Source organism: Olea europaea, chromosome 13, assembly GCF_002742605.1.
Source record: "Olea europaea var. sylvestris chromosome 13, O_europaea_v1, whole genome shotgun sequence".
NCBI classification, from domain to species: Eukaryota; Viridiplantae; Streptophyta; class Magnoliopsida; order Lamiales; family Oleaceae; genus Olea; species Olea europaea.
Window position 1 is genome coordinate 12,445,737 of NC_036249.1, and position 21,135 is coordinate 12,466,871.

The 21,135-nt window shown below is 34.0% G+C and overlaps 3 protein-coding genes across 5 annotated transcripts; all 3 read left to right on the plus strand.

Moving 5' to 3' along the window:
* Positions 1-2,882: 2,882 nt before the first annotated feature.
* On the plus strand, positions 2,883-5,332 carry LOC111407635. 2 transcript variants are annotated; one of them, XM_023037251.1, is made up of 3 exons: positions 2,883-3,468; positions 4,820-4,893; positions 5,033-5,332. In XM_023037251.1, the coding sequence occupies exons 1-3, from the start codon at positions 3,215-3,217 to the stop codon at positions 5,086-5,088; spliced, it is 384 nt and encodes a 127-aa protein (XP_022893019.1). In that variant the 5' UTR covers positions 2,883-3,214; the 3' UTR covers positions 5,089-5,332. The 2 variants fall into 2 exon arrangements, with proteins under 2 accessions (XP_022893019.1, XP_022893018.1); XM_023037250.1 differs by having other exon boundaries at positions 2,911-3,468; positions 5,021-5,332.
* Positions 5,333-9,867: 4,535 nt separating this feature from the next.
* Positions 9,868-16,163, plus strand: LOC111407637 (DEAD-box ATP-dependent RNA helicase 20). Of its 2 annotated transcripts, none has more exons than XR_002705145.1 (10): positions 9,868-10,063; positions 10,643-11,298; positions 11,520-11,699; positions 11,804-11,965; positions 12,107-12,261; positions 14,028-14,120; positions 14,240-14,325; positions 14,399-15,030; positions 15,373-15,597; positions 15,915-16,163. XR_002705145.1 is itself a non-coding variant. In XM_023037252.1 (10 exons), the coding sequence occupies exons 1-10, from the start codon at positions 10,005-10,007 to the stop codon at positions 16,034-16,036; spliced, it is 1,965 nt and encodes a 654-aa protein (XP_022893020.1). In that variant the 5' UTR covers positions 9,868-10,004; the 3' UTR covers positions 16,037-16,161. The 2 variants fall into 2 exon arrangements, 1 of the variants encoding a protein (XP_022893020.1); XM_023037252.1 differs by having other exon boundaries at positions 14,399-14,625; positions 15,915-16,161.
* An 818-nt stretch (positions 16,164-16,981) lies between these two features.
* LOC111407638 (60S ribosomal protein L27a-2-like) lies at positions 16,982-17,701 on the plus strand. The gene has a single exon (XM_023037253.1). It carries the CDS (start codon positions 17,086-17,088, stop codon positions 17,530-17,532), a length of 447 nt encoding a protein of 148 aa, XP_022893021.1. The 5' UTR covers positions 16,982-17,085; the 3' UTR covers positions 17,533-17,701.
* Positions 17,702-21,135: the final 3,434 nt, after the last annotated feature.

Consider the following 21,135-nt stretch of genomic DNA (forward strand, 5'->3'; position numbering starts at 1 on the left):
TGGACTATGTTTTTTATGAGACTATTGATAATGGATAAGAACGAACCCAAACATGAGTATAATGGTTTATATACACACAATGTAGTGAGATATCATCGAGTCAGAATTTCTTCAATCAAATTATTAAAAAGAAAAACCTTCCCACCCTCTTATTAGCACCTCGTTTATATGTAAATCATTATGTAACTCCATTACGTACAAGTAACATTATTTATCTAATATTGCACGTTATCACGCATATGTGACAGTATATACTATTTTTTTGTTATCCCTTTTTTTACATTCTAGTGCCACTTTTGATTTATATCATAAACCCTATATGAGAGGACTTTTCAAAAGTTAAAAGTTGCTTCTAAGTGTTTGTTTGAAGTAAAAAAATTGATTTTTGGAGACTGTGTGTGTCAAAAAAGGTCTGCTTGCAAAATTATTTTATCAAGAAAATGTGTGGTTAAAAATCAATTTGAGGAAATGATCTTAAAATAAGCCGTGTCAAACAAACGTTGAAACTAAAAAGCTACTTCTGAACATCTTTAAATGATTTTCCGAAAACGTTGCCTTGTTAAAAGAACTTTTAGAGAAAGTTGATTTCAAAATAAATATCTTAGGAAACTCTTCTACAAGAAACAAAAACAAACCCTACCAAACGGTATCATAATCAATATTGCGCGGGATAAGTTGTCCAACATTTTTGTTGTGCTTTTATGGTCCACCACCCACTAAGCCACTATCCCTTTTTTTGCACCACATAATGCTGTTAGGATACCATTGATAGAGAAAATACCTTTACATAACTAGTGGAAACGTTCATTTTCTTGTGTAAAGTACACAGGTTCATGATGTAACAATGGACAGTTTTAGTTTGCATTATGGCTCTATATACAACTTCTTCTGGATTCGATTAATCTGAAGGTTAATCAGAATTTTTTTAATAATTTCATCGTCTATGATTGAGTTGCGGAAGTTTTAGATATATATTATGTGTTTAGAATGAATTCTTTCTGGATTCAGATGGGATTGATAAAAGCAAAGTTGTGCCCCATGTTAGCATTGAGAGGAATCTTGTCCTCATAAATTAGTGTTCGACACTATTTATTGATTAATCCACACAATTATTGATGATTTCAGATAGCACAATGTATATTGCATATGATTGGTAACCTGTTCTGTAAGCTAAAACTATCCTACGCGCATATTAAGCACTTTCATTTTACTTATTCATTCTTTTATGAGATTATTATACTCAGCATTCTTTACCTCAGACACGAACTTTTCACATTGTAATTATATATTGTTGGTCTCAAGATCGATATTTATATAAAAAGAATTTTCAGAAAACAAGTAAAATTACAAAAAGTAAAAAACACCAAGAATTTTCGCCTCTTAGGACTCGGATGTTCAGCGGAAGCCAACTCACCCGTTGAGCATCTACCAAGTAAATTAGGCTCAAATCCACTAAAAATCACAAAGAATCGATACAAGAATGTATTATTCACTTAAGTTTTCTTTTCACCTCCTTTTACAGAAAATTGCTCTTCTCATAATCTCTCAAATCGTATATAAAATACAATCTAAACATCACTAAGATTTTACAGAGATTGAAGATTAGAAACCACGAAGAAGATGAAAACTCTCAGAGAAGATGAAAGAAAACCCTAGAAAGTGACTGCACAATGCCACGAAGGGTCATGGAAGGCTATAAATAGTCCAACCAAATATCTAGATCCAACGGTCACAATAACGCCAAATTTAGGGCCAAAAATTCATCTCACAATTTTAAGAGAAAGTTGCGTTTCCAATAATGCGTTTTACTTGAAGGATAAAACCCTACTTCAAAGACAATTAGATTTGGCCCAATCCAAGAATAGAGAGGCAATCCATAACATGTGATTTTTTTTCATTTATGATCTAGGCGTTCTTGGCTCGGTTTTTCTCCATCATGATCCACTAATCGTGCATTAGTTCTTAACTTTTTACATATATAAAAGATTTTTACTTTTTTCTTCTTCATATAGGAAATATTACAACATATTACTTTGTTCGCACTTAAAATATCCATCTAAAAATTGTTGCAACCTTTTGCCCATGCCATAATCTTGACAAAGGCTGCCTGCAAAAATATTTTAGGGAAAAAGCATATAGTACCAAGTGGTTGAAGACAACATTTGAAGAACAGGTCTCCTAGAAACAATTAAGAAACTCATTCGTAACGAAAGATATATTTCAAGTAGACAATTTGAGTTTATTTCTGCCTTTTTCTTTTCGGGTTTCAAACACACAGACTATGCACAAATTTATCATCAATCAGACTAAATCCATGACAAATTAATGTGTAGTAGTTGGCTCAGAAGAATAATACACCAAGTCACCAACAAGACAAGCTAGCCTTGTTGTTCATAAATTTTCAAAATCCAGAAATTTTAATTTAATTCATTTCAAACTTCTTCAATTAAACAATTACTTTGAACGGAAATGAGACAAATCTTAAGCCATTTATCATGGGTTAATGAGATCATGCAACTTTTAGCTAAAAATCCATTTTTGAGGTGGGCTTTTAGCTAAAACTTTCATGGCTCGTTTGGTAAGATAGATTATATAGTATCGAAAAATTCAAAAAAAGAAAAAAGAAAAGAATCTAAAATCTATACGGTACAATTAAATCCTATATTGTACTACGTATCGGATAACGCACAAATGTGGTCGAAAATCATGGATTAACAACCATTTAGATGAGTGGAAGAACACGCTTACAAAATGGCCTTATCTTCTAGTAAAGTGTAAAGTCAATCCAAAAGAGGGCTAATGGGGATCAATAATGCTATAGAGACAGGCTCAAAAATAAGGTGGACACGTGTTGAAATATTATTGGACACCTTGAAAAATTAAAAAGAAAAAAGGGCCAACCAATTTCTGTCAAATCAGTCTGTCCTCTAATTCTCTTTTTTTAGCATGTATGACTGGCTTTATTCAATGGGGATTAACATTTGGTTATGGAGAAAAGGGAAAGAAAAATGAATTCTTCTGTTATATCAAGAACATAGCCTATCACATTAAATGACATGTCCAAAAAGGCCTGCAAATATTGACAAAATAGAATCCAACTTCTTCATTTTCTTTTATTTAGTGGCATTGGAAAAAACTACCTTCCTTTCATTTTTTCTTTTTTTTTTTTTTTTTTTTACTTCTTTTGTATCAAATTTGATCATGTTCTCTTCTGATGGAATTAGGACGAATTCCAATGACCACAGAAGAGGGGTCGTATCATCATAATTGGCAAGTCGGTTCACCCGAGATAGTCGAGATTGGAGAGGAAAGCACAAGCATGGATGGAGGTTTTAATGATGTTTATGTTGCTGTTGGGAAAAATGATTTGCATGCTGTTAAATGGGCACTTGATCATGCTGTCTCCAGCGAAAAATTGTGTTTTCCTTGTGCATGTTTTCCATCCTATTACTTACATCCCTGCTCCAGGTAACCTACTGCTCTTCTATTTTCTTGAAAAGACATATTTAGTAAGGAGGATTGAATAGCCAGACGGTATTAAGATTGGAAAAAGAGCTAAAATCTTATTTATTTTATTGTCTAGTCCTATCTAACAGTGTATACAGCAGACACACAGTATGACTATGAACCAGATCATGAGTCGATGATCTTATTTCCTGTTTGACCTGATCATTCTCCAACAAAAAACAGATGTTTAGCTTGGAGTCTATAAAAATTGATTTGTGGAATATATGGTCCTTGGCATGCAATATTCGATATAATTAGACAGTTTAATGAACAAAAACTTTAAAACATTTTCTTTACATACAGTCTAACTTACCAAAAGTCATATCTTTACAATAGATTTTCCTACAAATTGGGGTCGACTAGATAAAAGTGCTTAAAAATTGGACAAACATCAGTTTTAATTACACATTCCTTTGGATCTAATACTTTTAGGCACTTACAAGTCTACACACGCGAGCACTAATATCTTACTTTTCGGTATCCATTGCACTTGAACTGTTTGTTAAAATGGCTGGGTGAAACATTTTATTGCCTGAAGTTTCTGTTGGAATTTTGTATCGGAAATTGGTTGTGACCAATTTTACATGATTATTTAGGCGGAATTCTTAATTTGGTGAATGAGAAATTAAGCCAAATGTAAGCAGTTTAATATTGAAAATTGTTGAAAAATTGTATAGAATATTGTAGAATATTCTAGAAAATGGTTGGATGAAAATATGTATTGTCATGTGAACGGTCATAACCTTTGGCATAATTATTTTCCAATAATTATGAATTTCAAGAGACGTGACTCTTGGTATGGTTGTGGTCATAACCTTTGGCATAATTATTTTCCAATAATTATGAATTCCAAGAGATGTGACTCTTGGTATGTTTGTGTCTTTTGACATACCTTTCCAACTACTATATATAGATCCCATGTGTTTGAATTTTATCATTCAAGAAATTCATGAAAGTCAATAGATAGATCATATCATTCCATTCCATGCTTACACTTTAGTTTGCATAAAACACTTTTAGAAGTGATTTAAATTTGCATCAAAGTCATGGTCATGGTAGAGAGGGAATTCCGTTCGAGTTCGCTGGTTGAAGTCATTTGGAGTGCTCCTATGACTCGACGTGGTCGTTGTATCTTGGGAGATGATTGTTGAAGAACCGTTAGCATCGATGTGGGACAAATTCATCTTAACGACAAAGTGTTCAATACTTGCCTCGGTCAAAAATCTATCTTCTCACTTTATTTTCTGAGTTCTGTTAATTATACTTTGATTTCAGAAAATGATTAATCTAATTTACGTGTTTATGTTGCGAGGTTCAATTCAAAGGACAAAGTTCAATCATTCAAGAATCGAAAGAGAAGAATCCATATTCTTGCGTTTGGAATCGGTAAATTATCATTTCTCCTTATTAAATCCAATTTCGATAAGTCGAAATTATGTTTCGATTTCATGCAAATCGACGATAGGTTTTTATGAATATAATTTCCACATAATCGGTGTAAATTTTCCAACAGTTTCATGTGCAGTAGGAAGGCTATCAAAGAGCCAATTAAGCAAAGAGCAAGTGCAGGTTTATCAATAAGGAAAGTAACAGGAGAAGGAATCTCTTAGGAAGATATATTCGTCCATGCAACGACACAAAAGTGTGTATAGAAACTATTCCATGTGAAATTCGAGTAGTTTTTTCGACAAATTCCAATTTAAAGTATTCAATTCGGAGCATTCAAACGCAAAAAGAATGAGTTTTTCAATATTTTGTTCACTGGTAACAGTAGAAACAATGCTTGTGGAGAGAAATGCAGCAGCCAAAGCAATTATTGATCTGATTCATGTTGTTAACATTACTAATCTTGTTATAGGAACCAAACAATCACCTTTCACAAGATAAGCCCTTCTTTCATGTCATATTTTTCGTTTAACGTCTTAGAGGATAAGCCCGAATTCCAATTTCAAGAGCAATAATGTAGATTTATGATGATTTTTGCCCTAATGTCAGACACGAACACTTTTCCAATAACGAGAGGAATGATAAACAAAACAAAAATAGAACACAAAGTTATTGTGTTTTACACCATGCGAGATATGAACTTGATACCTTTCTTTTAACTTAGTCTTAGGGAACCCTAATCGAACATCGGGAGTACTAATTAATAAGCAAAAAATAATTACATAAGAGTTATAGTGGTTCACCCTAATGTGACATATGAACATGGTATCTTTCTTTGAACATCGAGTCTTAGGTATTAAACTATAATAAACGAAATAAAAACAAAAAAACTCACGAATTATAGTGGTTTACACTATCACTATAAAAATCAATTGAGCTAAACTAACTTAGATATGCATATCAAAGTTTATGAGTTAACGTTAGTGACTTTGTCTTTATCATTTTCAGTCTTATCAACTCATTCTATTTTATTCTAGGTTATCTGGTATATGATGGAAAAACGACCAATGGCCTTTGTTGGGTTTTTGATACCCAATAAATTTCAGGTTATGATGTTAACGTAGGTTAATATTATTTTATAGACATAGGCCGATGAATGAAATAAGTTCAACAATCAAGTCCATGAGTTACACTCGGCCCAATTGTATTCCCTCTTGGATGGCTTGAATCTTAACCCTTTTAAGCCTTTTAAAGGTCCAACTTAAAGCCTAACCCTAGAGTATATATATGACTATAACCTTAGCCACTTTCTAGTGATGTTCTGTGTGGTTTTGTGAGAAAAATAAAGGAATCTCGGCTGCCCCCTTTGTGTGTGAAAAAAAGGCCTCTAGAAGTGTCCAACGCTTGTTTACTTTGTGTAATTGGTGGTTTCTTCATAGTATAATGTTGTGGTGTATTCTCCTAACCTTTGTGGTCACAAATCATCATATTTTCTTGTTCTATGTGAGTAAAATTGAATAATAATCGAGGTGAATTATATTTGTTGTGGTTTAAAGCTGATTGGATTGGTTGTTAGCAGAGAAAGGTACGTTAAATTGAGCTCGAAAATTATCGATTTGAAGATCTTTGAAGAAAACTTCTGCAACAGCCTTCAAATGCAACAAGGCAAAGGACATTGTCCCATCCAATATTTCATCAAGGCCAAAAATCAACAGCCACTCTGAAAGGAATTTCTTTGAATATGTATGCTTTACAAGCAAATTCAAATGAAATCTAACCTTTTTCATTTTGTCCTTATTTTTTGTTGTATTTTTTTAAAAATATGTAAATCTACATAAAGATAGGCACCATATAGCTTCTTGAATAATTTTTGTCTCTCTGGCATCAGTTTGACTTTATTCATACACTATCACTCTTATGATTAAGTGACATTTTAGGTCCTTCCAAACATGTCTTCACTATCTAAATCAACGTTCCCTTAATTTATTCTAAAGGTGCGTTTGATTGCAGGTATGGAAAAAAACATTCTAAGTAATTCAATTGCCTAAAACTTATTTGAAAGAAAATTGTCAATTAAATGTGTTTGATTAATTTAATTTTCAACTTATAAAATATTATATTTGTCCGATTTTTTATTGGTGGGTAGATGAAAGAGAATGGATATGCGAGAAAGAGAGAGTGAATTCCCTGAAAAATAAAATCTTACTCTCCATAAAAAAAAAAATATTTTTCTTAATTTTGAGAAAAATATGATTACGTGACCAAAAATAGGAAAATATTTTTTATATGGAAAAAACACATTTTTCATGAAAAATATTGACAATCAAACGTACCTTAAATGATATCACTTCAAATCATTAGTATACGTTGCTATCTTGAGAATCCTTTATTCATCTTATTAAAATACTTGTCATCCATCCCTCATATTTTATCAATATAGTCTCATGTAACAAGCCATTGATTAAAGTCTAATATTATCCTAATATTTGTGGTTTTGAGTGCACTTTCACAAAGAAAAATTTGTGGCAATAGGTTAATAATTGAATGACATGCTTGGCTAGACGTTGGCAAAAGCAATTAGATTCATTGGATTGAACCAAAATCGGATCGAGAACAACGGATCGATTTGAATCTACTCAAGTTCTAATATGTTCTTGGTATTAAAATCAAGAATTGGCCGATTTCAATCTAATTCTCAATTCTGATACCAAGAATTAAAAAAAAAATATTGATTTAACTTGAAATTGTTACATTTTTTTTTTTTAAATGACTAGTGCAATACACCAACCATTTTACATTTTTCTTTTGAATGTCACCATAATATATCATACTCATAGTCAATTTATTATGGTATTGTTTATAAACCTAGATTAATAATGATCCATTAACATTTACGGTCCCTCAAAGTATAAAGTATAAATGATATTGGAACATGTTTTTAAAAAATTCATTCAAGCCAATACTCAAGCATTTTGATGTAAATTATCTTGTTTAGTTAAACTTAAAAAAATGCAACTCATTAGAATCAATATATAATGTGCTGGAAAAGATTATGAAATACTTAGATATTAAACAATTATAACTTAGGAACTTATACATCTAGATACTTGATTTGCTTAGGTTTTTGAATTTGAGAACTTAACACAAGGAACCAAATTGAATTAGAGTCGGAAGGTATGATTTTGGTTTAGTTCCATTGGAGATGGAACCAATAATTCTATTTACAAAACACTAATTGGTACTCAATTTGGTTCAATGTTAAAGAGAACCGAACTACCCTGGATCACGCTTCCACCTAAGCCTAGATAAGCTTGAAAAACGCAGTGTTCTAAAAGGCACGTCTAAGCGTAACTCATATTGAAAACGCCAAGCAAAGGGGGTAGGCGGGTAATTTAGCGGTCAACGGTTTGCGTTGACCGAACCATTGACCACTAATTCATGCTTGGACACGCATTACCCCTTTTTTTTTTTTTTTTAAATCACGCTTCTTTTAAGTTTTAAACTAAAAATTAAAGCTCAATTTTCATTTTTTAGTGCCCTAATTGAAGAGTGAAGACAACCTCTTGAAGCTCTCACTGCTCAATTGTCTTCAACAAACAATTTACAGTTTCTATATGTCGGCACGTCAGGTGGAAAATGGGAAATCATTGCTTGTTGAAGAATTAGTGGATTTAATTGTTGCTTGCTTGCTTAGTCGTCTTCAACACTCTTCCAATTGTTATTTTTTTCTTTTTGCCTTTTTGACAGTGGGTTTATACTTTATTGTTTCGATAGTCGGGATTTATAAAAGTACAGAAAACTGAAAATGAAAGAGACAGTAAGGTTTTTTCTAGTGAGTTAATGGAGTTATGGCCTTGTGGCTAATGAAAGAGACATTGGTTAATTCACAGTGGAGTTTACAATAGGGTTTTTCATTTTCTCTAGTGCAATGTGCACTATCAATTTTACCAATTCTTTTTTCATATCAAATGGGGTTGGTAGGTGGATAAAACTTAAAAGTGTCGTGAATTTGTTAGTATATTTGTGATAATTATAGTTTTGAATTGATTCACGAATTTGGCACCCTTGATAAATATAATGTTTAGTATGTATAATTAATAATTATTATATAAATTTTTTGATTAAAAATTTAAAATAATATTAAAATAAGCAAAATGCTTTTTACACTTTTTTATACATTTGCCTCGCCTAATCTCGCTTACCCCTTAGCTTAGGGTCAATGCATTGCTATACATTACGCTTTTTAAAACACTGGAAAAAAGATGGTTACTTTTAGACTTGACGAGAGAAAAAAGTTATTTTTAAGTAACTTTTTCAATGAAACATGTTAAACATTTATTTAAAAAAGAAAAAAAATTAGTGCAATTACTTGCTTTTTTCAAATATTTTTTTATAAATTATTATCTTTATATTAAAAGCTATTCAGTACACAACATTATAGTATATTAGATAATGAAACAAAAATTCTAATTTTATTCCATTCATTAGTCCATCTATTAATATAGCCCATTTGAGCCACATTATTTGTAGAATGAGAATGAAAAATAGAGTCATTATGGACCCCACACAAAATCTAAAAATTCAAAAATGATGGTTTGATGTGATAGATAACGATCATATTTTTTATTTTAATGAGGTAAAAAAAGGACTCAAACAGGGCCTAAATTTCTGAATCAAACATGTCTCGATTATAAATGAGTCCATGATTAATAGGTATCACGAAAGGTATTTCTTTCCTTAATAATTTTTTTATAGAAATTATATTTAGTCCTTGTTGGTAGAAATTAAAATTCATATTTTAATATAAGTTAAAGTAAATAATTAATTTTAATTACTTATTTTATGAAATTCATAATATTTTAATCACATATTTCATCAACTTTTATTAAAAATTTATGCGCTTAAAATTTCTCATTTTCATTGTCATTTAAAAAAAAAAAAAATATATATATATATATCTTTCGTTCTGCAAAACTGGAGGACACAATAAAAACCAAAGGGGAAGAAAATTCAATTTCCTTGACCTCCCCTTTTTTCTCAATTCTGCAAACTCAAACCCAAGCCCTAGCCCTAGCCCTAGCCCTAGCCCTGACTCCATATCCACATAGACCATGTTTAATAACTATGATTCCAGGCTCCACGATGCCGGCTCCTACCGTCAGCGAAGAAGGTTCTTCAATTGTTTTATAGAATTTGTTCATTTTTAATTTGTGTTTATATGTCTGTGTATCGCAATTCTATAGATTACAATGGGTAATAATTGTGTACCAAAGTTTTAATCTTTCTAAATTGGTTTTAATTATGGTGTATAACGGATGTATATAAGTATTTATATGGAAGGGTTCAATCGATTCTACTGAGTTTTCGTGTTTTGTTTTGTATATTTGTATTATTTGTACAAATGGACCTATACATGTGCATTTCTGTTTATAGTGTTTAATGAGTGTATTTATACGAAGTGTTCAATCCTTTCTGACGGGTTTTTTTCTTGTTTTCTATTGTACTTTTGTATTATTTGTACACTTGAGTCTATACATGTGGATTTATGTTTATATGATGGAGTGTGTATATAGCAACTGTGCTTATGTTCTAAAGTTTTAATCTTTTTAAATCGATTTTGTTATTATATGTGCTTTTTTTTTATTAGTTAAATATTTTCTGTTGGTTAATGATTTCGTTCATGAGCATTTATGTATATAAATGTGTGAATATGTACGTAATAGCTGTGCAATATTCTGTTTGATTGTAGTGATTTGATGGGACAGCCACCATTTTCAATTCCACCACCTGGTCCAAGTGGTGATGCACCAAGCTATGGCCGTGGAGTACCAGCTCCATATAGAGGTGTTCCAGTGGCACCTCCTTCTATGAGGGGTGGTGAGAGAATTGGAGGAGGTGGTGCTGGTACTTTTGGTAGGAATTCTTCTTTTGAGCATGGTGTTGGAAGAGGGTTTGATGTTACCCGTGTTAACAGTATAGGAAGCCGTGGTGGAGGATTTAGCAATGGGGCGATTGGAGACAGGAGTGATGGAAGAAGCCATGATGGTGGGAGAGGAGGTGGTGTATCCGGGAGGGGTTTTGATTTAGGTCGTGGCAGAGGTAGAAGTGGTAGAGGTGGAAATTTTAGTGGTAGGCTTAGTGGAGGTAGGAGCAGTTTTCATGGAGGTCCTGGTGGCAGTGATTGGAGAGGGAGTAGGCCTAGAGATGACTTAGATAACATTGCTCTTCCCAGGCAAGATTTTGATAACTTGGTTCCTTTTAGAAAGGACTTCTATGTAGAGAGCCCATCTGTGAGAGCAATGACCGAACAAGAGGTTGCAATGTATCGTGCCAGGCGGGATATTACTGTTCAAGGCAATGATATACCCAAGCCAATCCGAACATTTCAAGAAGCAAGTTTTCCTGGTATTACTATGTCTTTAGAATAACCTTCCAACTTTAAGAATAAAGAATGCCATGATTGCCTGGTTCCAGATGTGTATGTGTGTTCTCGCTTTGTGGGGCCCACACAGAGGGCCAACCATCTCTCATGCATAAATCACACTCATGGCTGGCAAATTATATTGTATCTTTTAGAAATAACTTCTGTAATAATATTAAGCTGTTGGATTTGTTTGGATTTGTAGGTTATTGCCTCGAGGTTATTGCTAGATTGGGGTTTACTGAACCAACTCCGATTCAATCACAAGGATGGCCAATGGCTTTAAAGGGTAGAGATTTGATTGGCATTGCTGAGACTGGTTCAGGAAAGACCTTGGCCTATTTGCTACCTGCTTTGGTTCATGTTAGTGCTCAGCCCCGGCTGAGTAAGTCCCTCTCTACTATTTTTTGTGATGATTTTTTCCACCTTTCGTATGAATATAATTTCTAATTATTACATTTTATGGTGACAAAAATTCATAAATACCAGTGCAAAATGAAGGTCCAATTGTAGTAATATTAGCTCCTACCAGAGAATTGGCTGTTCAGATTCAACAAGAAGCTTTAAAATTTGGATCACGTGCAAATGTACGGAGCACATGTATTTATGGCGGTGCCCCAAAAGGTCCACAAATTCGTGATCTTAGAAGAGGTATTATTTCTTTTTACCTAGTTCTTTTCAAAAATCTGTAATTACTGATATTTGATGGGAACTATTGTAAAGATTATTTATTTATTATTTTTTTGCTTTATTCTTCCCCCCCCCCCCCCCCCCCCCCTCTTCTTTATACAGGGGTTGAAATTGTGATTGCTACTCCTGGAAGATTGATAGATATGCTGGAATCTCAACATACAAACTTGAGAAGGGTGACTTACCTTGTGTTGGACGAGGCTGATCGCATGCTGGATATGGGATTTGAACCCCAAATCAGGAAAATTGTTTCCCAGGTGAGCAGACTTAGTTATCTTGAGTGATCATTTTCTCAGGAAACGTTATGAAATTTTAGTTTAATTTTTGGATGTTACAGGCCTTTTGAGTTAATTACTATAGATTGCTAATGCAAAGTAGTTGTCAAACTTCATTTAATATGGAAGCTATCTGGACAAGTTAAGTTAGTGTGTCGAAATGTGCTACCTCTGTTAGAAAGTCATTATGCTTCTCCCAGTTTCTTAATAGTGCAAATCCACTAGCTGAATTATCTTTATAATTTTAACTTTGTTTTGAGGTTAATCATGTCTGCCACTTTTATAGCACATGTAATTAACTTCGAGAGATTGGGAGCTTATGACCAAATCCAAGTATTGGAATGTTAGATTAGTTGGGAACTGGACCACCATGTTACAGTTTGCTATTAGCTGGCAGCTAAGGTGAAATAAATAAGCGAGTCTTCAAGTGAAAACTGGTGACTTGACTTAATCAGGAACCAATACAAAATCAGTGCTTACATGAACCATTTAATTTCTGGGTTTCAGTTGATTTTAATACTAGGAAGTGTGTAAGAGTACCTAAAATTTGTTATGTCAATATCCTGGAGATCTCACAGAAATGTCCAACTACTACATCATTGTGCCAACTAGTATGTTTTTGGGTTCATTATATAGTTAGTGATGGGATTTTCCAATGCGGAGTTTATGTTGTAGCCTTTAGTCAATGCAGAACTTCAATAGAGTAAGTTCCTCATGCTGGATAGAATGTAATCATCATTATATCGAAATAGGACATGAAAGTGCAGATCCCTTTGTCCTGATTCTTTTATTTTTCTTTGAAACCATCAAATAAAAGATGCTGATTTAGTTCATGGTTTCAACCTTCTTCTTAACGATTTCATTCTTGCACTTTTAATTCTTAGTCCTCCGCAATGATATTATAAAGATAAACTTTTTCTTCATTTCGTAATACTCACCTAATCTGATCTCCCTTATCTGTTTCTTTCAAAGTGCCAAAACCAGTGATTTAAAATAGGAGATCATTTGATGATAATTTCTCATCAGATAATAACTACCTAACTGCTGTTTGCCCAGTGTGAGTCAATCAAAATCATCTGCTGTGGAAAATAGGATCTACCCTTTCTATCAATGATTGCTGAAAGAAATGCAAAAATTAATGTAATGCCAATTTTTTCATCTCTGGGAAATTAAAAAATTCTCTCTAGGTGGAAAAACTGAAGACCGCATGGGGAGAATGGATAAAATTATAAATGAGGATAAAGAACGACTAATTTAGCACCATGGATAAAATATCAGAAAAGGCAAGTTAGGTGGTTGTGACATGTCTTTTGTATGCCAAAGAATCTCCCATTCACAAGAAGATACGATCCTTTTAAAGTAAAACATGTTCCAGAAAGAGAGTGGTAGACCAAAATTAGCCCATGTTTTTCTTCTATTAAATGAAAACTCGTTTTATCTCAAACTCATTTTCAACTACACATCCACACAAAATAGTTTGCATGTAAACCCAAATGGATGCCAGATGCATTCTGCTTCCTTCATGGGTACTAAATTCTAAGCAGTTCAAGCACCCTGCTTATATTCCCTGCCTGCCATCTGGATGACAACTCCTAACTGAAGCAAGCTTCACCCACTCACTATTTCTATGCATTCATGAAATTTCGTTCTTACTAGTCTTAATTCATAAGCAGAAATTATCTTTTATCGATTTTTTTTAAAATTTAAATTTTTTTTTTTTTTTTTTTTTTAAATTTTTCCTGGTGCAGATTCGCCCAGATAGGCAAACCTTGTATTGGAGTGCCACGTGGCCAAGGGAGGTGGAAACTCTAGCAAGGCAATTTCTACGCAATGCTTATAAGGTTTCTCTTACATTCTTTTTCCCCATCATAATTATGCTTTGAATGTAAAGATCTCCGATGGATAATTTGTATCCATATATTCTCAATTGTTGCTGTTTTTTGTACCTAAAACTTTTCAGGTTATCATTGGGTCTTCAGACCTGAAAGCAAATCTATCTATACAGCAAGTTGTTGAAATTATGACAGATTTGGAGAAATATAACAGGTGACATTTGGAATATGGGTGTTGATCCTTGGCCTTTATGATTATGGTCTCTCACCATACATCCCTCTTGCAGGTTGATCAGATTGCTGAAAGACGTGATGGATGGAAGTAAAATTTTAATTTTTGTGGAAACAAAGAAAGGGTGTGATCAAGTTACAAGACAGCTGAGAATGGATGGATGGCCAGCATTATCCATTCATGGTGATAAAAGCCAGGATGAAAGGGATCGAGTCCTTGCTGAGTTTAAGAGTGGCAGAAGTCCTATAATGATTGCCACTGATGTTGCTGCTCGTGGTCTTGGTAGGATAAGTGTTATGGCTTAGGAACTTTTAGTCTCTCATTTTGGACCTTCCAACTCTAAACATAGTTGAGTCTCCGGCTGTTCTCCATCTTCCCGAGAATATTGTGGTTTGGGTGCACAAGACGGTGTTATTATGCTGTCGTGTGTGATGTTCTTTTCTGATGCGCAGAATTGAGGATCTTGTAAACATAGGATGCTGACTTTGAGGGTTTGGTGCTACTAGCTTTTTCCCGACAGAATGTGGCTCCTCCTATGTTGAGTAACACAATGTTGACGCTGCCCATCCACAGTTATGGAGCTGGTACTAGTGACAGCCGGTTGACTCACACGAGATTGTTCATTGATTGGATGGGTTGATTTTGAAATTTACAGCGGTTGGCTGGTCCTTATCCCTGCAAGATTAGGTAGTCACATTTAACAAATGTGTTTTATCTTGCATATGATTCCTTGGATCTTAGGAGTGCAGGGATAAGGTGGCTTTGAATTGTTTGGCGAAGCTTAAATAGTTAGTTTATAAGAATAAGTTTCAAAATGAGAATACTTTATTAGTCATAGCTACAAAAAATATTATTTTGATAGTAAGGTATTACTTTAGAAAGAGTAACATATTTGGAGGCAAAAAGTTGCTTAAAATTACACTACTTTTAAGCTTAGCCAAGCCTGCTCTATGCTATTTTTTTTTTTTTTGGAAAGAGTGTCACTAATGTTTTACTAATTGTATTGTATTCTGTCTTTACTTAATTTAGATGTGAAGGACATAAAATGTGTCATCAATTTCGACTTCCCATCAAGTCTCGAGGATTATGTCCACAGGATTGGGCGAACTGGTCGTGCAGGAGCCAAAGGAACTGCTGTCACATTTTTTACCCACGGAAATGCCAAGTACGCAAGAGAACTTATTAAGATCCTGCAACAAGCAGGACAAGCTGTTCCTCCTGAGTTGGCTGCAATGGCCCGATCCAGCGGAGGAGGTTAGTATTGTTGAGTTCTAAGAATTATGAACCAAAAACCGAGGGAATTATACTTGCTTCAAATTGGCATGCACCATGTTTGAACACACATCAGGGGACCGCCAAACTTTTGTTTATTGTAATATCGTCCTAGCTAATACTACATAGGATTTATACAAATCATCGAACACATTACCCATCTTATTGTCAGAGTGTATGGCATCCTATGTTGTGGAAGAGTCCATGTAACATGGCTTTGACCTCAGGATCTTCAGAGATGCCATACAAACTTGTTGGCCTTATTTGATCTTGATGTGTTCTCATTTCATTTCTGGCAGCTTCCGGAAGCAACTTCCGTTCCAGAGGTCGAGGAGGTTTTGGTGGTCGAGGAAGATTTGGCAACCATGGGATATCGGGGTCGAACACGATCCCTCTTGGTGGTACAAGGAGGCCTTGGTAGTTTTAGCCAATTCTTGTCAAATGAATAAATGAGTGTACACTAGTCTGCAAAATACACAATGGATGTGGGATCTTTAATGTATTCTAATTTTATTCAAAATATTTACTATCTATGATGTTATGTTATTCTTCTTATGTTTATTTTTTCCTTTTTACAATATTTTGATCTGGTCAAAGTAAGGTAGATTGGATTTAATGAATAAAAGACGTTAAAATTTTATTTAGCTTATTATTAAGTAATTTCAATTTTCATTCTTAATATAAATAATAAATATTATATTACATGAAAATAAATGTGATCATCGAAAAGAAAGCAGGAGAAAAGCTAATGTCGGATTATGTTCTCTGCTACCTTCTTAAAGGTCTGCAATAATTTTATGTTATATTAGAAATAACAATCGCTACTTGTTACAAATTTCTCTTGTTTTTCTATTGGATTTCTTATTGTATTTTTTTACATGTCATTTTCTTACGCGGTGTAACAATGACATTGAATAGATTTCAACTTCAAAATCAATTTGAAGGCGACTTTTCGCGATCGATGTAGTATAATTAGATCGTTACATGTTTTTGAGGCTTAATTCTTTATTTCAAAATTTTCAATATTCATACAAACGAGAGATTCAATCTTTTCTCTAATTAGTACATGTTTGATATTGATTTTTCTATTCAAAAAATTAATTTTTTAATCGTTATTTTACAATTTTAACCATCATTTTTTTACTTCTTTTCTCACGAATAGGATTCACTTTTTTCTTTAATGATCAAAAAATTAATTTTCAAAATTACTACCAAAGCCAAAATTTCATAAAAGGAAAAAACGAAAACGAATTTTTAATTAAAAAAATAAGAAGGTAGGGTCAACTTCGTAATTTGCTGCATTCGAATAAGGGCTATGCCGTCATTTCAACAAAACCCTAATCTTCATTTCACAAACCCTTCGCCTCAAACCATTTCGATCTGTATAATGTATAAATCCCTCAGAAACCCTAATCCTAACAGGCTAATCCTCATTTCCTCCGTACACGCAGCTGCTCCCACTTCAACAAAATGACGACCCACTTGAAGAAGCACAGGAAGAAGCGCGGCCACGTGAGCGCCGGTCATGGCCGTATTGGAAAACACCGCAAACATCCCGCAGGTCGCGGTAACGCCGGAGGAATGCATCACCACCGTATTCTCTTCGACAAGTACCATCCCGGCTACTTCGGTAAAGTTGGTATGCGGTACTTCCACAAGCTCCGCAACAAGTTCTTCTGCCCCACCGTCAATATCGACAAAATCTGGTCACTTGTCCCTCCCGAAGTGAAGGAACAGGCCGAGAAGAGCAATAGTTCTGCCCCTGTGATTGATGTGACTCAGTTTGGGTACTTTAAGGTTCTGGGTAAGGGTGTTCTTCCCCCGAGTCAACCCGTTGTGGTGAAAGCCAAGCTCGTATCGAAGATTGCCGAGAAGAAGATCAAGGAAGCTGGTGGAGCCGTCGTCCTCACTGCTTAATTAGGGTTTGATTTTGTTCTCTTGATTAGGGTTTTGGAATTAATTACTTTTTAAATTTTTATTAATGTTGACTCCGAACAATGAGTTTTGTTCTATTACCCTTACATTGTTACAATGCATATTATCAATGTCCATGAGTTATTATATGTTTTAAGTGGTTTTGTATCTACTTTGTTGCTCATTAGATATGAAATGGTTAAAATCTAAATGTATGAATCGATGAGCGTACATTTAATGGTGATTTGATATGAAGTATAAATGATCTGTTTCATATTACCTCATAATAAGGACCTAAAAGTTTCAACGTTCAGGTGCGACTTTCCCTTGAAGCAATGATCTGCCTGATTTAGTCGCAATCGGAATCACAAAGAATTTTTGTTACTGCCAATATGCACCAATTGATTTGTAGGAATTAGAAAAAATAAAATAAAATGGCGGTTCTTCCTTGTTCTTATAGTTATTATTGTTACTTCTTTGATTTTGATTTGATAGTTTCTGCAAATATAGAGTGCGCCTAAGAAATGAATATAAGCTTTGATTAACCAACAAATATTTGCCCGTGAAAACTCTGTTTGAAATTTGGAGTATTAGTATGGTGCTGTGGTAGATATTAGGAATCACATGGTTTTATGTTTTTCACTGATGATTTTTTCTTGTTGCGAGGAGTTTTCTTTATATTTATGTATGTCTAGTGTTGTACTTGCTTGGGAGGTTTTAAGCATTGTGGACTCAAAAAGCTTCAGCTGGATCAGCCCACAAAATTGTTGTAGCTAATATTTGTGGTTTAGATACTGTCTCTTGACCATTGGAGTATTAGTGTGTTCATTTCTCTTGAAAATAACACTCAAAGATTGATATTATTTACATCTTACATATGTTATGTGATGTGACATTCAGCCTCGTTTGTAATTTTTATTGGGTTAGAACTTATATGATGATCAATAATGTGTGCATTTCTGCACTAATATTAAGGATTGTTACATTTTTAGTGCATGCAACTCATTGATCAGCGTGTATAATCTGTGTTACTATTGGAAATACCATTTTTTCATGAATGTCACATTAGATCTATGATGTGAGTCTTGGCACTATAGGACTTGTTTCTTGAGTGAAGATGGGTTGATGATATCTAGATGTTAGCAACATTGAGGGTGTTTCTATGGAGATAATCCAATGAGTTAATGAAATTGTTGGAGTTCTGTTTCTTGTTGCTAGTTTTTTTTGTGGGAATTTTCTGCTCAAACGATGCTATTGCTGCTAATGTGAAGTTACTATTGGCTGAGGGCTGTGTTTGTATTTCTTTGGATTTGCCATGCCCGTGTTGGTTTTGTTGATTCTTATGGTTTCTTTAACATCAGTATATGTCCACAAATTTGTTTTTTAGTTTGATTTTTTGCTACGTGAAATTTCTTTTTGCCTTGGTTCGATTCATTTTTGTTACTGTTTAAAAAAACTCTTTTGAGTTCTGTTCATGGCAGTACTTTGTGTGCCTGTGGGGTGTTAAATGCCATGTAATATTGTACCCAATTAGAACATTATTGGTATTGTTGGGTCTGGGCCTATGGAGACCCAATTCGAAAATTATTAGTTGGATCAAGGTCTGTATTCACTATCGAACCAACCCATTTGAGCCTGATTTCACCTAGATCATGTATCGTAGACATGGTGGTGTTTCGAATTGGAACATCGCTCCTCGCTTAAAGCCGATCATGCCCATTGATTTGCCGACAAACAAGCTGCACCAAGATGCCCATGTAAAGACTCTGATGTCTGATGCCACGAGAAGAGGAATGACCGGTCAAGATGACTTGGTAGAAAGGGGAGAGGACGGGAGGATGGGGGAGTACTTGTGTTCTTAGGAATGAATGCGCGAAAATGGGGATGAATCTTTGAAGTGGAAAATTAGAGCGCGTTTGGTTTGACATTTTCATTTGGAATTAATTACTTTTTAAATTTTTATTAATGTTGACTCTGAACAATGAGTTTTGTTCTATTACCCTTACATTGTTACAATGCATATTATCAATGTCCATGAGTTATTATATGTTTTAAGTGGTTTTGTATCTACTTTGTTGCTCATTAGATATGAAATGGTTAAAATCTAAATGTATGAATCGATGAGCGTACATTTAATGGTGATTTGATATGAAGTATAAATGATCTGTTTCATATTACCTCATAATAAGGACCTAAAAGTTTCAACGTTCAGGTGCGACTTTCCCTTGAAGCAATGATCTGCCTGATTTAGTCGCAATCGGAATCACAAAGAATTTTTGTTACTGCCAATATGCACCAATTGATTTATAGGAATTAGAAAAAATAAAATAAAATGGCGGTTCTTCCTTGTTCTTATAGTTATTATTGTTACTTCTTTGATTTTGATTTGATAGTTTCTGCAAATATAGAGTGCGCCTAAGAAATGAATATAAGCTTTGATTAACCAACAAATATTTGCCCGTGAAAACTCTGTTTGAAATTTGGAGTATTAGTATGGTGCTGTGGTAGATATTAGGAATCACATGGTTTTATGTTTTTCACTGATGATTTTTTCTTGTTGCGAGGAGTTTTCTTTATATTTATGTATGTCTAGTGTTGTACTTGCTTGGGAGGTTTTAAGCATTGTGGACTCAAAAAGCTTCAGCTGGATCAGCCCACAAAATTGTTGTAGCTAATATTTGTGGTTTAGATACTGTCTCTTGACCATTGGAGTATTAGTGTGTTCATTTCTCTTGAAAATAACACTCAAAGATTGATATTATTTACATCTTACATATGTTATGTGATGTGACATTCAGCCTCGTTTGTAATTTTTATTGGGTTAGAACTTATATGATGATCAATAATGTGTGCATTTCTGCACTAATATTAAGGATTGTTACATTTTTAGTGCATGCAACTCATTGATCAGCGTGTATAATCTGTGTTACTATTGGAAATACCATTTTTTCATGAATGTCACATTAGATCTATGATGTGAGTCTTGGCACTATAGGACTTGTTTCTTGAGTGAAGATGGGTTGATGATATCTAGATGTTAGCAACATTGAGGGTGTTTCTATGGAGATAATCCAATGAGTTAATGAAATTGTTGGAGTTCTGTTTCTTGTTGCTAGTTTTTTTTGTGGGAATTTTCTGCTCAAACGATGCTATTGCTGCTAATGTGAAGTTACTATTGGCTGAGGGCTGTGTTTGTATTTCTTTGGATTTGCCATGCCCGTGTTGGTTTTGTTGATTCTTATGGTTTCTTTAACATCAGTATATGTCCACAAATTTGTTTTTTAGTTTGATTTTTTGCTACGTGAAATTTCTTTTTGCCTTGGTTCGATTCATTTTTGTTACTGTTTAAAAAAACTCTTTTGAGTTCTGTTCATGGCAGTACTTTGTGTGCCTGTGGGGTGTTAAATGCCATGTAATATTGTACCCAATTAGAACATTATTGGTATTGTTGGGTCTGGGCCTATGGAGACCCAATTCGAAAATTATTAGTTGGATCAAGGTCTGTATTCACTATCGAACCAACCCATTTGAGCCTGATTTCACCTAGATCATGTATCGTAGACATGGTGGTGTTTCGAATTGGAACATCGCTCCTCGCTTAAAGCC

What these genes read in the sequence shown, in the direction of transcription:
- LOC111407635 (XM_023037250.1), top strand. Translation starts at nt 3,215, where the DNA reads ATGGAATTAGGACGAATTCCAATGACCACAGAAGAGGGGTCGTATCAT. An exon ending in TACTTACATCCCTGCTCCAG is followed by an intron (nt 3,469 to 4,819) that starts GTAACCTACTGC and finishes TTATGTTGCGAG; the next exon opens with GTTCAATTCAAAGGACAAAG. An exon ending in TATTCTTGCGTTTGGAATCG is followed by an intron (nt 4,894 to 5,020) that starts GTAAATTATCAT and finishes ATTTTCCAACAG; the next exon opens with TTTCATGTGCAGTAGGAAGG.
- LOC111407637 (XM_023037252.1), top strand. Translation starts at nt 10,005, where the DNA reads ATGTTTAATAACTATGATTCCAGGCTCCACGATGCCGGCTCCTACCGT. An exon ending in TAGTGCTCAGCCCCGGCTGA is followed by an intron (nt 11,700 to 11,803) that starts GTAAGTCCCTCT and finishes CATAAATACCAG; the next exon opens with TGCAAAATGAAGGTCCAATT. An exon ending in GGCCCGATCCAGCGGAGGAG is followed by an intron (nt 15,598 to 15,914) that starts GTTAGTATTGTT and finishes CATTTCTGGCAG; the next exon opens with CTTCCGGAAGCAACTTCCGT.
- LOC111407638 (XM_023037253.1), top strand. Translation starts at nt 17,086, where the DNA reads ATGACGACCCACTTGAAGAAGCACAGGAAGAAGCGCGGCCACGTGAGC.